General features: G+C 35.7%; 1 protein-coding gene and 1 long non-coding RNA gene across 17 annotated transcripts in view; one reads left to right on the top strand and one right to left on the bottom strand.

Annotated features, from left to right (window-relative positions):
* LOC132905944 (CUGBP Elav-like family member 2) overlaps positions 1 to 17,638 on the bottom strand; it is a 356,624-nt gene that overhangs the window by 8,453 nt on the left and 330,533 nt on the right. For 5 of the 16 annotated variants that reach the window (XM_060957702.1, XM_060957698.1, XM_060957697.1 and 2 more), the window contains 10 exons: positions 13,003 to 13,208; positions 10,929 to 11,057; positions 9,533 to 9,806; positions 8,153 to 8,245; positions 7,181 to 7,222; positions 5,592 to 5,621; positions 3,995 to 4,117; positions 3,806 to 3,853; positions 2,823 to 3,053; positions 2,328 to 2,478 (listed from right to left, as the gene is read on the bottom strand). In XM_060957702.1, the coding sequence (XP_060813685.1) occupies positions 2,351 to 2,478; positions 2,823 to 3,053; positions 3,806 to 3,853; positions 3,995 to 4,117; positions 5,592 to 5,621; positions 7,181 to 7,222; positions 8,153 to 8,245; positions 9,533 to 9,806; positions 10,929 to 11,057; positions 13,003 to 13,208 (1,304 nt within the window). In that variant the 3' untranslated portion in view covers positions 2,328 to 2,350. The remainder of the gene's footprint in view (positions 1 to 2,327; positions 2,479 to 2,822; positions 3,054 to 3,805; positions 3,854 to 3,994; positions 4,118 to 5,591; positions 5,622 to 7,180; positions 7,223 to 8,152; positions 8,246 to 9,532; positions 9,807 to 10,928; positions 11,058 to 13,002; positions 13,209 to 17,638) is intronic. The other 11 variants (XM_060957699.1, XM_060957701.1, XM_060957704.1 and 8 more) reach the window with 10 other exon arrangements.
* The window catches only part of LOC132905956 (uncharacterized), a 323,066-nt gene that overhangs the window by 19,061 nt on the left and 286,367 nt on the right, over positions 1 to 17,638 (top strand). The gene's annotated exons all lie outside the window — the stretch shown is intronic.

The following is a 17,638-nucleotide window of genomic DNA, read 5'->3' as shown; positions in this document are numbered from 1 at the left end:
GCTTCTTTCATGTCATCGTGGTTCATCGACGCGCCCATTCTCTGCATAAGTAAGTAAATAAACGAATCAAACGATCGTTAGTGAAGACTTTATAATAGTAGAATACATATTTTAAGAAGAAGAAAATCGATGAACCACTGCTGGCAATAATGGCACCCGGCGTCCGACGACATCCCAGAAAAAAAGAACACACGGCGATGTTAGTACTAACAACTAAAGAAGCATCATAGCGTAAATTAACCATCAAACTTCGATATACGAGTATTATTGTCACGATAGAACGTTCCAAGTTCTGTGTACCCTGTATAATAAAAAAAAAAAAAAAAGAAAAAAAAGAAAAAAAGAAAGAATGACGACAACAACGGGGGACCGATCATCGCGATTACAACTGTAAAATATAGTGGCGTAATCAGAAAATTAAATTAGTATGGTAGACCGTGGCGATTGTTTTCATTGGTACCTTATGTCGGATAACGAACAAATAATTATCGGCGAAGTTACTGGAAGCGTATATGTGTGTGTGTGTGTGTGTGTGTGTGCGCGCGCGCGCGCGCGTGTGTGTATATACATATGTATATGTAGATGTAGAAGTATATAAATATAATGCATATGTAACGATTAAAAAAGGAACGATAGAAGCAGACCTTTTAAAAATAGTAAAACAAACAAGTATAAATAAGATCAACAACAACAAAAGTTTAGTTAAACGTACGAAACTAAAACGTTGCGTGAGAGAAAAAAACTTAAAGCGAACTACTTGTACTCTGATATTCTGAGGAGAAGCTACATGGTGAATTTGGTTAGTGAAACTTCACGTTTACGTAATTTCCACTTTGTGCACAAAAGTTAGCACAGAAAGCTTGATTGGCAGCCGTTTGCAACGAAATGAACTTTTGATTACACCACTGGCGCGAATTAAGAGGGCTGGTGGGGCGGTAAAGGGCTAGAATGGGCAGGCTTGCATCTTCGAATATGTACGTATATCGAGCAATGGTATTTAAGAATACTTTTAGGTTTCATTTTGATGCGGCACGATTAAGTATCATTGTCCTGCTGCGATTCGTATTTTCCTGAAATACCGTACAGCAAGAAATATACATACAATTTTGAAAGGTCCTATTAATGAGAAATGTTCTAAATAAATCCTAGAAACTACTAAATACAGTTTCGAAACATGGACAAAAGATTATTTATTTTATAGCTTTCTGGGATTTTTCATTTGGAATATATCACGTATATAATATATTCTATGAACTAAAATTATTTGCATACAAACACAACGTCTCTTACACGATCACAAAGGATACGTAAATTATACGTATTACAAAAAAGCTCTCAACGATCTACATGCTAATTGAACATGTATATACTACAATGTCTTTTCTAGTTATGCTTCGGAAAGCGTTGTAAGAGAAAGAAACAAAATTTAAATAGAAAAAAAAGAGATAGAGAAAGAAGACATACACAATAGTTATTCGTTGTATCTCATCACCGGCAAAAAAAGCAGGAACCGAAATATTCGGTGAGTTACCACTGCGTTCGACAAGAACAAAACTTCTATATCACTTGTAAGCGCCATTGAATCCTATCCATAATAAGAGATATTGATTTCGAAGAATGTTACGGTCAATAAAAATCACGTATATCATGGAAAATACAGATATACAGCGGTCAAACGAAGAAAAATAGATACAATCATCTCGATATAAGAATAATCAAAATATGCATGTTGATAATATGGACGGACTGTCATGTGGAGAGATTTGAACTCTAGAGAAAACTAGTTCTCATTTGGAGCTACTCCAAACATTTACAAGAACAAAATATACAGATATCTATATGTGTATCTATAGAACGTTCTTCCTAATTATATATTCTTCGGAACACAGTTATGACGATATAGTAAGTCTTCAATTTTATCACAGTCTCGTAAATTCCTCTTTATGGCGTCTAAAAGCAAAGAAGACTATTAAGGATTTTACTTTCACCTTCATAAAAATTGCTGCATGACTAGAGATTTTTTGCTAGCGATATCTGCTGGACACTTTGGTCGATTGAAAATACCTACTAGTCCTATCTATCTACCTACCTACCTACCTATTTATCAATTTATCTATCTATCTATCTATCTATCTATTTATCTATCCATCTATCTATCTAATTATCTATCTGTTATCTATCCAGACCGAGAAACATTCCCGATCGATGATCGACATCGCGAGATTTATGGAATGTGTCAATAGTGGTTTCTTTTTTTTGGTTTTTGATTAAGGACACCAAGGTCGTTGATTCCGAGCCGTGGTATCCGAGAAGTCCTTGGTATCTACCTACAAACGGTGGACGACGTCGGCTAGTAGGGTTTCGATGCGTCCTTGGATCGTTTAAGTTGGACCTTCAGCCGTTTCATGCCGATTTGGAAGCCATTCATCGCTTGGATCGCTGCTTGCGCGCTTGCCGCGTTGTCGTACGACACGAAGCCTGTAAATTATTTTTCGTTGTTTTGGAAGATATTACTTAAAGTATGAATTCTGTAATTTTGCACATTTTGTAGAGACATTACTGTGTTACTATTACTTTTTATAATTTTTCTTAAATATAGCTTATCGGCTAAAACTTTACATATTTAATTGGCTCATTAGTTAATCATTAACTTATATATCTTAACAGAAACGAATGGTCTATCGCTGGGTGAGGGGAGGGTTGGAGGGGAAGGGGCAGTAATAACATTCACGTATAAGTAAAGTATATACAAATTGACGAAATAAACAATAGTATGTATGTAGGTTTGACGAGAAACGATGCAAGAGTATAAAGTATCTTACCAAAACACTTGCTCAGTTGCGTTTGCTTATCGATGAAGACTTTTGCCGAGATGACGTTCCCAAATGGCAGAAATGTTGAAACCAAGTCAGTATCGCTGAACTCCTGCGGTAGATGGTAGATAAACAGATTGCATCCTTCAGGACCCTCTATCTGCTTGTCCGTGCTGGTGAATTTTGCCTTTTGGGCCGCAGCCGCAGCTGCGGCTGCCGCTGCCGTGAACGCGGGGAACCCTGCAACCACAAAATTCGTCATCACCGATTTCTTATTCCTCCATTGATATTCTGCTACGCATTGTTCCTTCTCATCCCACGAGATTCGCATTTTGACGGCTACCATCGTTCATTCGATTATGGTTTCCGATTATTGGATTGCAGATACAATATGTAGTTATTGGCTCGATTGGAGGTTTGAATTATTGGTTGATTTTTGGTCTCATTGTGGTTTTGAATTATCGAACATGTAAAACGATCAGTTATTGATAGCGATCCTTATTTGTAGTATAGGTTTCACTATAGTACATTTTCAATAATACAACGAATAAATCATTATTCTGTTGCTTGCTCTACTTTTAAATAAATTGCGTATCTTGTGAGTTGGGATTTGTATATACAGTGGCGGTCATATGCACGATGTATTTCAAATTGAATATTTTGTTTACCCCCTGCGAGAAATTCTAATTTTATATGCATGAATTTAAAGCCGTAACTCATACTATTTTTCTGTAAATTTGCATAATTTAAAAATGATAATAGGGGAAGAGGGAGAGAAAGGAGCGAGAGAGAGAGAGAGAGAGAGAGAGAGAGAACAATTTGAGGCTATGTAAAGACTTAAATTAGATACATTTGCACATTACTACCACTGCAGACTTTAACACTTGATCACGTGCAAATCGATTGCAAACAGAACGTAGTCCTGCATTACACATCGTACGTCACTAAGAAAATTCAGGCATTCCACTTCGTTTGTACGTTTAGTTACTCACTATGTAATTCTTTCTTTTCCACGGTCACCGTCGTCTTTCCAATGAGAGCTTTAAGGCGCACAGTTACTTGTTAGAACAGCACTTTTTACCAACCATTAGCGCAAGTTAAACAATACTAATTTGCCATTTAATATCAAGAATACATTCTGATTAAATAGAAACAAGCACAGATTCGATATAGCTGCTTACCTGCATACTGTTGTAAGCTGGAGTAAGCGTTGCTCAAAGAGTCCTGCAATCCATTTAGAGGTGTACCCGTAAGGGAATTGAGCGCTAGGGACGTCACAGGACTGAGACTACCTCCGGTAGACCCTTCAAAATCGAAATCGATTCGATTATTCAATTTTCCTTCGATTCTCTTCTATTCTTTCGAATTTCTACAATAGCGCCCAATCGAATAAAACAATTGTTTCACCCCTGTTTTCTTTTTTTTATCTTTTGTTTTTGGAAAAGATAATCTCCTAATTGACATGCTTCATGCTGTAATACTGACATACAAAGAATAGGAACAGAGATAGCTTTGGTAGTATTACGGATATTATCTTGTTTGTTAATTGCATAGACGCGTTTTGTATAGCTACTACAAGCAATTTCTAAAATATTGTTTACAGAACAAATTATTTACGTAAAGTGATTTTGTTTAAAGTTGTTCTTAGAGAGTACTGTATATAATACAATTCAATTTCAACGTGCAAGTTTATAAGTATGTATATAGTTAATTGCAAAAAGCGATTATATACATGGCGTATTATGCAGAGCGCGAAATAGGTGGTCAAAGTTTGGTATTCGATTCTCACGATTATCTCTCTTCATTCTTGTCGTTCCATCTTTAGGGAGGGTAGAATACGACACCAAAGTTTGATCGACCACTTATTTCTGAAGCTCCCTGTATAATTATGTTTAAAGAGAATAATACTTATGAAAATATGGTGTAATTTATGTGTTCGGCTCGTTGATCATATTTTTATCGAAAGAAAATAAAAATTCAGAGGAAAAGAGTTCAAGGGGGAAATTTCGGTATGGAGGGTTAATTCATGTAACCCGTGTTAGTGTTTATTTCCACGTGTATCATATTTAAGATTTAAACAAAACCTATAGACAATATCTTCGGTAATTGTACATGCATTATTACATTAATAATTATTGATTGCTAAACGAGATATCTTTTCTAATATGTAGACCAATATCATCGGACAATATTAACCAACTTGTTATTTAAAAATTTTTAACGGCATAAGTCTTGTAGCTCACTAAAGAAAAGGTTTTGAAATATACAAGCATCTGGCGAAGGATTATTATCTTTCGTTGCGATCTCTCTATTATATTATCGAGTATTACGAAACAAGACACACGAATTCAAAGTTTAATTGAAACATATTGGACAAATATTAGGTGATCTTCGTTCCATCAATTAAGCAGGTAACAATAATTACAAGTTTAATTAGTGAATAAAGATGTACACGAAAAAGGGAGATGATCAGATCCGTAGCTGCTTCAGAATTACATCACGATCAAGAAACGATAGATGCGAGTAATATATAAATTACTAATAAATTACAATATTAATGACCGAATACAGAATAAAAGATTAGCGATACGTTTATATTTTCCTTTCACATCCAGTTTATTCGATGCATAATTCTCTAAAACACCTTGCAGAAGAGTGAATGTAGCTAAATGATGAGAAGAAAAAACGAAGAAAATGAAAGGAAAATAACCGTAGATGAGCGAAATTGAACAAATTAATCTATAGACTTGTTATACAGTTTCAATGATCTCTTCTCACCTGTATTTCCGGTCTTTCCAAGAAGGACAGCTACGCACGAAAAAAATGTGCACATTAAAATACTGATGTGCGTTCGTATAAAAAGGAGAAGGAATTAATTAAATATAGGTCAAAGAAATAGATATGGTAGTCGTGACTAATGTTATCAGCAAATCAATCGCATGTATTTGAACGAACATGTGAAAATCGCGTGTATTTTGAACGAACCTTTTTAATTAGTCAAAATAATGTTTGATTAATTTTATTGATCATTCTTGCACGACTTTATTTAAAATTAGACAGATTCGGACGTAAGGAAATTAATTGATTTCTTCGAAAAAGGACTAAATCTCATATTTAATACGTATGTTGCAAACTTTAACGATAGTAATCATAGAGAATATAAAAGATGCGTTGTAGCAGATACGAGAAAACTGTTTATTAAGAGTATTAGGCATGGATATATGCTTGCTAATTCAATTTAGCAACGTTAATCAGTCTTAGAGATACGGTCACGATTGCCGTTCGACCAAAGTAATCAAATGTGACGGTTCCTACAATATTGAAGTCAAAATATTCTGAAAGAAAACAGTCGAAAATACGAGGGGACAGAGATATATGTGCGATGGAATCTGGTATTATTACGTCTATATGCAGGTACATATCGGCCATATATGTGTACGAAGACGAATATGTATAATCAATCGCAATGTAGCTATTGTATTCGTATATTAAAAATTACAAGAATTAGAATTTTGATTCATTAATGCAAGAGTATTTAAATATATGATAATTTCAAATAATTTGAAATTATTTCTCTATTAAATAAGGGTCGGTAAAAAATTTTTTGGAAATTCGCATCACAAAACTATCCAATAAGTCTAAAGTAAAATGTACCAACCAACCAATCGATCAACGAACACGCAACATTCATTTTAAAGAATAAAAATTTATTATCAGAGAAAGAGTACAAAATATAAAATAACCCTCATAACAATGGAAATATGAAGACAATAAAAGCGTACTGGAACAATGTAACAAAGTAGGACCGTTTTCATAGACATATGGTCAACAATGTACTCGCCATTAGGTACGAATATGCAGCACTGTCACATCACGAAGGGTTCGGTGAAAAAATGGTACACGTATATTTTTTTTCGAAAATGAAGGAACATAAGAATTATTCTCTTGCTGTTTCCTTATATCGTCATGAAATTTTCATTATACATGTATATTCAGGATGATTTCTTTAAATTTTCAAGGTAATTCTTTTAACTGATAATATAATTTTACATTAATTGTCAGTTGTATAAACTTAAATAGGATTCTGGAAAAACTATTAGAATTAGACACATACATATGTCAGTCATACATATATTGCTAACGTAGTGATCAACATGTTAGATACTTCTTAGTTGTACCATTTTTCCTTGAGTCCTGTATATAAGACTCAGTACTCATAAACGCATCTATTGCAGACGTATTCCAATTTTCTTGAAGCGAACCAAATGAGGAAATTGAGAGGTGAATAACACGAGAAAGTTAGAATGTCGAACGGCTAAGATTAATTTAGTAATTGTTAATACTATACCAGGCAATGCGACACGTACATAGCGACATACCTGCTGTCGAATTCGCCAGTCCGCTTAACGCTGAAACACAGAACACGTTCACGATATTAACAAGCGGAGTTAGTAACGTGTTTACATATTCAGCACGTGAAAAAAACTTAGCAGAAATTTACGTAACCTATACTCCGTACAAGATAAGGTATTCGTCGTGTGATATCGCCACTTTGAATCGCTACGATTGCTTGAAACGATCACGGTTAACGAAAGATGAACAGTTAAAGTACATAAATATAAGTGACAAACAGAGAAGGAATCGCATTAATATTTTAACAAATCACTGTTTTTTATTTTACGATACGTAAAGATGCCTGTTCACGTTCTTGCTATTGGAAAAGTTACTGTGAGTTTTTGATCAATTGAGTTTTATAAAAATTTTGAGAAATATAAATGTTAAATTTCGGCAGAAGCTATCCCAGATTTGTTAATAGGAACAATGAAACAAACTTCCTTTTAACTTGGCCTTTTTGTACAACGTAGATTCGACGATTTTCATGCATAGAAAAATTATATAGAAAAATCATATAGAAAAATCATATAAATAAATAAATAAATAAATATATATATATAAAATACGAACAATTTCAAATGGAACAAATTATAACGACTAATTAATAGCTATCAGAATAATCAACGTCGTACAAAATGCATATGAAATATTTCACCAATATGATTTAATCACAAGAATGGACGTTCTTGTGATTTCCATCATGCTGTTATTTCCTAAATTTAATATCATGTATCTCAAGCGTTTCTTTTTTGCGAAAGCACGGCACTTCCAGATAATCACATTCATTTTTTCTATACTAGGAACGAAAACGAACAACACAATGCACATGGTAATAGAGTATTATGTAATAAAAATAAATGATAATAAAGACTAGATTTTTCAATATTACCGGATCTGTATGTGGTATGTGTTGTATCATGATGGAAGTTTCTTGTTTTACTCACTGTTTGGCGACACCTGAAGGTTGCCGTTTCCGCCTGTCATGGCTGCCAGGGTGACCAGGTTCTGCATACTCATCGGTGATACTCCTGCATTCGCTGCAACGTATATAACCGAACACACACGAAATGATTAGATTGTAAATCATACACTTGTACCACACAACACGTTAACGTGACTCGATATTTCGTTATATAATTCTTGTAATTAGTATAATTGACTGGATTTGTTTAGGAAGTCTTGTATATTCTTCTTGGCTTTTCCCATCAAAATTACGAAAGAATTCGTGGCAATGAAATATTAAGTCACGTTTTTTTCACAAGATTGCATCCATTAGAAATATGTATACCTGAATCTAGAAAAAATCGATAAAAATGTACGATAAATAGAGTATCCTTAAGACTGCATAGAATTCTCATATTTCCCACTTTACCATCCCCACCATTCACAAAAAAGGAAGGCACAAAAAAAGAGTACACTGTATCGTTTTGCATATGTTTGTTCGATAATACGCTTACGTAAGTTCTGGTATGTCATCGAATAACCACACGTTTCTTAGCAATAAACAGTAAACATGTGATTTCACATGGACGCTAATAGCAGGTATCTACGACGATGTATCATTATACTGGCATGCTTCCCAACCCCGTTAAATGAATCATTTCATTATCGCGAAGACAACTCAGGGAAAATATACGGGACGGTTATATACCATACGTGAAACTTACGAAACGGAACATCGGGACAAACAAAGACTCGATAATGTACTGAAGGAGGACGAATGCGTGTCGAATGTTTATCGAACGATGAAGTGCAACTTTCAACGTTGCACAAAGAATAATGAATGTTGATTTAGTATTAAGCATGCGGTAAGACGGATAAATGGCATAAAGTATGACTGTAATTTGTTTGCAAGCTGGCAAAATTTGCGGGAGTTGTGGAAGAACAGAGCAGTCACAGACGTATACTGGCGTATAGATGTCTTTATTTGCTGTTATCCGATGAAGTTTGGTGAAGTTAATTTCAAAACTGATAACGCTGACGAGCATCGAAATTCGTACGTAAACGTAGATATCAAAATATTATTTCTAATTATCAAATTAAAATGTAAAGACAAATTTAAAGAGTTAATTTGATCGATATGTATAACTCTTCTGCTACTCTGACCCAGTTTCTTTTCTCGTTCTTGTTAGTAACTTGTTTTAAGAATTTCATTAAAGAAAATCATAAGAAGATTATAAAAATAATATAGATTGGGAATAACGTGGACAAATGAAAAGTAAAACAAAAGAAAAAATAGATTCATGTAAATAACATAAATTAGTAAATGTAAAGCAAAGAAGCAATGAATGAAAATAAAATAGAAAATAAAAATGGACACCAACCATACTCACCGGCGGTATTGCTCAAGGACGCGAGCGTCGCCAGGCCTTGGAGGTTCGCAGGGTTAATTTCTGGCGGGCTTGGTACGGCGGGGGCAGCCGCATGCGCAGGAGTCGCCGCGCCGAGGCCAAGGTGTTGTTGCAGTAACAATTGATGCTGTACGCTCGACAACGCGCTTGCACCAGCACCTGCCGCGACCGGAGTCGCCGCGCTCGTTGTCGCCTGAAGTTGTTGCAACAGTTGCAACGAGGCTGGCGCCAAAGCAGGCGTGTCGTTCTGCAAACAAACGTAGCATCCGATAAATACCTACTTTTTTATAAGTCATATGTTTCTGAGTAGCGGTGTTGTTGTAAAAGTAGTATGAAACAACTGCGAAGAAGGAAACTTTGCGTGTTCTTGCGAAGTTTCACGACGCGGTGTATCGAGCTTGATTTGGATTTAGTTTAACGCGTTCCATGTTGTGCCTTTCCGCGCGAGTTTCTATATACACTGAAAATCTTAAAGAAAACTTTTGTGCATAAAACGTATCACGTAATACATAACATATTAAGCATACATAACTAACCGACAGTGAATGATCAAAACATTATATTGGAAGAATCAGGATAAAACCGGGACTTTGACTCTTCCATTTTTATAGCCACATGTTGGTACCATCATTTACTTATTCTAACAATTCGACATAAGCAAATCGATAGCTAGTAGTAATTTCTAATGCATTCTAGCGATTAGTTTAGAATCTACTTCGATATGTTAATTTATAGTTACTGTCTGGCAGTCTTTAGGCAGTCTTTATTCTCGTGGAATAAAATGCATAGAAAATAACGAATTAAAAACGCGACAGTAATAATTCCATTTTGAAATAAATTGTCTCGTAAAATAATTCTTAATAACCAGGTACTTTAAGTACAGATGGAGACTAATTACTATACATTATTTCGTTTGTTTTCACGTAGCGAATTACTCTAATGATTTTATGTATCTGTGAATAATCAATCTTTTCTTTTATGTCAGTCAATTAATACGCTAATAAAAATATATTTGCACTGTTTTCGCGATGTTTAAAATCTCTTGTATTTTCGCGAAAAAATATTTCCGAATCAAATGTCAACGATCGATCAAATTAAAACCTTTTAATCGAACCATCGAGGGATTAAAATTTCCATCGAAAAAAAAAATTTTATAAATCAGATACGTTTCAAAGATATCATCTTCTAGTATCGTATAAATTTCATTCTCTTTTGTTCATTCACAAAAAATACTTTGATTCGCAATATGCACATGTAACTTTAAAGGTTCTAGGAAAATAACTTTACGAGAAAGTATTTCATTCTCGATGCAAATGGGCTCTTTGATATCGGGTAAAAAGGTTGGGTATGAAATATTAAAGGTACAGACAGTCAGGTAATGCGGCGCCATGTTGACTCCTGCTATATTCCAAAGATTCGTCTGGAGCTGTTGCATCCTCTTCTGATCTTTTTCCTTCTGCGTGTCTGCAAATTTCACAACCAGCGGCGACGAACATCCCTGAAAAAATATATATAAGATATACGTTAAATATGCCTTTAAAATGCAGATCGTATAGTCTTGACATTAATCCTATAAAATGCTACATAACTTCGAACTTATATACTCAAATCAATACTTAAAAAATTAGCTACTTTATGAGTCAGAACTCATAAAGCTATAAACAAAGATTTTACAAATACTAACCATCTGGTATAATATAAATTTCTTTGTGATCACGATTATGTCAAAAGTAGCGTTATTACTAGCGATTAGCTTACTGATTTCCAACGTAACTCACTTATTTCCACTATTATGCAAGGTAAGAATGTTAGGCTTTAAATATGAGACTAATTGCCCCCAATTTTTGGGATTAGGTTGATAGAAGTCACTAACCACAGGAGTATTGGCTAAGAAGAAAAAAGGAAAAAGAGAGGAAAATTTGAAATTAGAAAATCTATAACCAAAATACCGAGGTGTGAGAACGGATCCTAAATCGAAGATATGTAATGAAATAGTGCTAGCTTTTTATTTAAACTTTTCGTATTTGAAATTTCATATTAAAATCCTCTGTTTTAAGAAAGTTGCACAAGTAATACTTATTAAATTATTAAAAAATCAGTCGTGACTTCTTGTAAAAGAATGTAAACTGAGGCGATCTTTGCTGATTGAAGGAGATCGCGAATGTACAAGTGGTGTGTTTTCAATGACCCAGTATACGATGGTTAATAAGTTTTGAATAAAGAAAAATCACGGAGCATTGCTTTTTCATGAATCCATGATAATTAATAACAACTACAAAATATATGTATAAGTTCTTTGAATTGCTGGTTATAAAGGAGAATACGAAATGCGAGACTCTTTACGTATGTAATAAGAAGCACGAAATCGTGCCAGTTAAGTCGACCACGACAAGTAAAAGCTCGAGGAATCTGCAACTGGAAATATTCATGATATCAAAATGGAATTGCTGTTGTAGCCGCGTGCCTTGGCACGATTTTCTTTCACCGGTCGAAACCAGGCATCGTATACATAGGTTGTAAGTATACCATTAGAGGAGGGAAAGGGAAGACACAATTCCATAGAGTGTGTAAATGTTGCTTCGAAGTGTCTACCGCCATTATCTTTTCATCAAATTGACCGATACTTTTGTTGAAACTTTTATCAAGTTCGTGTGAAACGAAAAGAAAGAGCGATTAAGTATTGATTGATAAATATAGTGTTGTTTGAAAAGTTCAAGTTTGGAAGATGATTATTGGGGATGATTATCTTGTTTCAAAGTACTATTTCAATATAATTACAAATAGTTGCAAAATTTATACTTTTATTTATGAGAATTTGCTTATACTTTTAATTCCAATTAATCTTGTACCGTTGGCGACGTTTAAATATTAATTAATGATTAACTATACTAACTTTCGGATATTATCTTTTGGAAGTATCGCGTTGCTCTATTTATTACGTCTTTAGCATGTCTTTACTAAGAAGGGTGTGTAATATAACTAAGTAGGGCCTGTCTTTACTTACAAGATGTCCTATGTTAGATGATGGATGGAACTTTTGCAAGTTTCTTTTGGGATTTACGTTATCAGACACATCAGTTTTAACAAAATTAATCCCCGATAGGAATTAGCCGCGGGAAATTACATCAATTAGAAATTAAATTGGAATAAAATCTGTATGACGCTATTGCAGGAAATTCAACTTTAGTAATATAATTCCCTTTGTACGAACAATATAGTTTATAAACTGCATGTAATTAAAGAAATGGAAATATAAAAGAGAAGTTTTATAAACGTCATCGCAAACTATTTCATCTTGAATGGAAGAAGTAATGTTTGGTAAAAAAGTGTATCTTTGTTATCAAACATATTCGTTTCAAAGATGATTAGAACGAGGGATACATCGTGCGACGAAGGTTAAGTAGCAAAGATAGAGGAAACAATTGTGTTTTAATTTCTCTCACCTCCATCGTTTGTGAATGATGAAGAGCTTTAATGGCGTTGATAGCGTATTGTTTACTAGCGAAGGTAACGAAGGCACAGGCTTTACTTTTTCCGGTGCTGTCTCTCAGCACCGAACATTCTTCGATGGTTCCATAAATGCTAAACATGTTCCTAACATCGTTTTCGCTGAACTTCTTCGACAGCATGCCAACAAACAGTTTACGTTCTGAAAGCAAAGAAGGTGAAATAAAATGAGTGTGTTCGTTGGTTAATTTTTCTAAAAAATATTCAAACGAGTAAAATGTTAAATTACTTAATCCGTTGATTAACCATTATCGTCATGATTATGATAGTTGTGTCTCGTTAGAGAGCTAACGAAATTTCGATGAGTTTCATATAATATACATAATATATTTATAAAAGTTCTGTATAGATAATGTTCATATATTTCCTTGTCTTACTGTATGTAAAATAATAGCAGATCATTTATCTTTAGCAATTAGCTTTAAGGTGTACTTCTACCGTTAAGATGAAAGGAAGTGGAATGAAATTTACACTTGGATCACTTGGAACAGTCAATCGTTTCTACGCGTACTGTACTCTAAACAACGCTCGAATACACAAGTAACGTTAGCTGTTTTCTATTTATCGTGTCATAATAAGCATTCAGGTATCACGCGGTCAGTCAACCACGCACCATTTGAGAATGACAGGTGGCGAGGAGAGGCGGAAGTGGCCCAGTCAATATTTGTTTAGGACCAAGAGAAAAGCTCCGCCCGAAGAAAAGCCGCTTATGTAAATTCAGCGTCGCATAGGGTTTCGCGCAGTGATGCAAGGTAGCCGACTGCATCTCTGAATATCTCGATCCACGCCTCTCTTACTCTTCTACATTTGTCAACCCTTCGATTCACCATTCTTTCTCCTTTACTTGATTCGCTCTCTAGTCACATATACGTATCTCTGCGAATTTTCTATCAACGAAATCACGTCCACAATGAGACTTTTCCCTTTATTTTATAGGATAAGTCACATAAATCGACCGGTTGGAATATTTTCTAGCGAAATAATTTGAATCAGATTTCGCGTCTCTGGAATTATGCAATTTGCAGATCCATAATGACTTTATTTTCATTATTCTTCAATGCATAGCGAAATAAGAATTTCTTTAATTAGGCAGAATAAAAGTGATAATACATACGCAGTCGGTTATGACTAAGTCAAATGAATTTTTTTTTAAATCTAATTCGTATTACAATACAAAAGACGGTCAATAACCTTCATGGTTACTGTCTGGTTGAATTCAATTGATTCAATTTGAATAGGAAGAGTTAACCTCTTTGCATGTTTCTTCGTTATTCATGCATGCGCAAAGAATACAGTACCGTACAGTTCATCGTATATCTGAACGTAATAAGTTTATCGCTACGTATAAAATTTTCTAATTCTTATCTTTATCGGTACATTATCGATAATCACAGAATTTCTTATACAATTTTCCACCAAATTAAAAATCTAGAATTTTTTCATTCAAATCTCTTATCTTGTCCGAGAATAAACAGTTCGCGTAGCTTCAAAAAATCACATTTCCCGTCCTCAACCTTCAAACCTAAAATAATATCGGGTATCTTCATATTTCCTAGTTCATAAAAGTAAAACATTTCTGTTCGATAGGTGTCTCAAGACTTTTGCACGATATGAGTTCAAGGAATTCACGGGAATCCTTTCTCCGCAGAATTCAATCAAGAAATCATTCGACTAATTTTTTGAACGGTTAGTCGCAATCCTATTGTAGTTACAGACGATTGGTAAGATATTAACGATTCGCAAGAATTCTCACATCCGATCGATTTCTGTTTCTCTCTCTCTCTCTCTCCCTCTCTCTCTCTCTGTGAGAGGAAGGGAGGAGATGCTTGGCGTACTTAAATCGATCACAGGTCGCCTCAAACCGAATTCAACTCGTTAACAGTTTCTCCGTTCCTTGATCGCGTAACGAGCCGTGTTTCATCGAGGCTACCCCTTCCCATAGTCAAAGGCTTCCACGGCAAAAGAAATAATAAAATTGAAAATCAAGGGAAACGGTCAGCGAAAGAGCAGAGGGGGGAGAGCGGGAAGGGGGAGGGAGATGGGGAAAGGGGGAGGGAGAGAGAAAGAAGAGAGATGGGAAAGGATGGAAACGGGAAAGGGGTGGGGTTGTGGAAACCCCGCACATATTCGTCGATTGCGCCGCAAACTCGTCCCCTGTTAACGATTTAATTACTTTGGTAACCTAACCGGATACCAGAGCAGCTAGCCGCCACGCTTGCCCCCATACATCGTATCAGATTTTCCACGACGGAGCTTCATGGAGATTGAAACTGGTCTCCTTCTCCTCTGGCTATTCACCTCGCCGCTATATCCAGCCACGAATTATTTTCCACGAAAAAATTTCAAGCCCCGAGCTAGTCCGTTTCTCCCCCTCGTACCCTTTTGTCCGGTGGCATCAGTCTGCAGCAAAACTGCGGGCTTCACTGGAATGTTTATTAAATACCGAAGACGTTGGTCTGCCGCGAGGATCTTGCTCGTTTTCGGCTTTCCACCGAAATTGCAAGGTAGAGGGGGCGGATTGCTTGATGGTCGAGCTTTATCTTTAAGCGGAGAGGGTGGAAGAATGTATTGAATACTTGCAGATAGATTGGAGGGTAAGATCGAGGATAGGGGTTTCGTTGAAGTTGGGAAATAGGAGAACAGAAGGGATATACCGGAGGAACGCGTTGGATATCGTTGATTTAATTCAGTTTGCGGTAGCGCGAGTACCGGGTAACAATGTACGAATACCCAATTTCCAGGTACTAAATATTCAATCCTTTTACTTTTATTTTCCCTTTATTTTTCTCTTTTATTATTTTTAATTTTGTTTTCTGGTGGTAGTTGATGTTCATATTACAATCGAAGATCATACAGCAAAATACGACCAGTTCATTTTTGTTCCTTATTTCACGACAATAGCGTCCCATATGGCGGTCGTGTTCCGTTGTAAATCATATCAACGTGCGTGTTTGCATACCGCATATAGAGCATCGATTTAATTTTCCTTTCATTGTTCATCGGATTCTTGAACGGCTGTTTTCTTCACGTCCAATCCATTCATTCTCCAATTAATTCGCGATTCGACGTACGCTTGCGACCGAAAGCCGTATACCTCGACACAGTTCGGTGTTTTTTTGTTTTCCCTCATGGTTTTGCGCTTTTCTCGCAGCCACCGCTGAGCGTCCGAGCACGAAACCGCGCAAATGTTTGTAAATCAATTTTACGTACTATGTACACGGTGTTTGTTCTCCTAATTAAATCGCGAATCTCGTTCGTGGAAACGGTTCCCGGTTCTCTGTCGAATAAATTGGTAAAGACGGGTCACGCAGTGATAGACCGCACGCGCGAAAAATTACTATAACCAACCTAACTCCAATTCCGCGCACGGTACCAATTGACGTTAATTTCTCGTATTACATGGAAAATATTAAGAACATCTCTGTTTGATTCGAGCGTTTTATGGAACTTGTAACTTCTGCTATAGCGACGTTTCTGGTATATTTCATCTTTTTATGTCTACATCGATGATATCGAATAGAAAATGTTTATCTTAGTAGTACGAGATATTTTGTATTTTTCACTTATTTATCTTACGACTTTTCTACTAAACTAGAAACCTAGAAGTTTCTTGGATAAGGTGATGTCCTAAGATATTCTAATATTATGGTTGACCGTGAGTCAATAAGAATCAAAGGAACGATTTAAACGTTCTCCAGACGAAACTACGAGTTTCCGGGGAATGTTAGGAAAGATTAGATTTGCGTCACTCCTTGTTTCGTATTCGGTAAACTGACAGCAGGGCTCGCGCAGGAATATTCTTGGTCTCTTACGGCCTCACTTCCGGGACATTCGCGGTCCTTTGCCAGAATGAGAATTAACTTTGTTAATTTAATTCCCGGCTTGGCCACGTTCAAACTAACTGAATTTCAACCAGGCTGAACTACCGTGTTGCTAAGCAGACCGCCTTCTTGTCTATGTGTAATATATCTCTATATCGCGTTTGCACCGGATGACCAATTATAGTCGGCAATTATACATTGATTCACTTGCTGGGACAACTAGCAGAAATTGTTTCGATAAATGAAATACGCGAGTCTAAGCAAAATTCCGCAAATATTTCAAAATCGAGATAGAATTATAACGGGATCTTGCTAGTAAGATTATGGCAGTGAACACCAAAGGCAATCCTAAAAAGTATCAACCCTTTATGTAATTCAAGAATTACCTTATATCCCTGTCACTTTGTTTCTTGGAGATATGCAAACCGTTAAATTAACAACGAAATTACGAATATCCATTTGTTTGCATTTATTTATTAGAAAGGAACAAAATTGGATTTTTTTTTTGTAAAAATATTTTTTGTACATCTTTTACACGAGCTTAAACGAGCTTACATGTTCTCATATGAGGGAGTCACACTTGTAAACTCTCACTCTTTTATTCTCTCTCGAGCCGCAATAAACAGTCGGTACGTTGAAAGAAATTCGTGTCGAAATGTGCACAGGACGAGGGCAAAGGCCTGAGTGAAACTTACCATTAACGCGGCAACTGTGTAATTGCCTCGCGTTAGTTGAATATCTTTAACCTTGT

This window comes from Bombus pascuorum, chromosome 4 (genome assembly GCF_905332965.1).
Source record: "Bombus pascuorum chromosome 4, iyBomPasc1.1, whole genome shotgun sequence".
In the NCBI taxonomy this organism is placed as follows: Eukaryota; Metazoa; Arthropoda; class Insecta; order Hymenoptera; family Apidae; genus Bombus; species Bombus pascuorum.
Note: the sequence above shows the minus strand (reverse complement) of the source record. Positions and strands in the feature narration are given on the sequence as shown.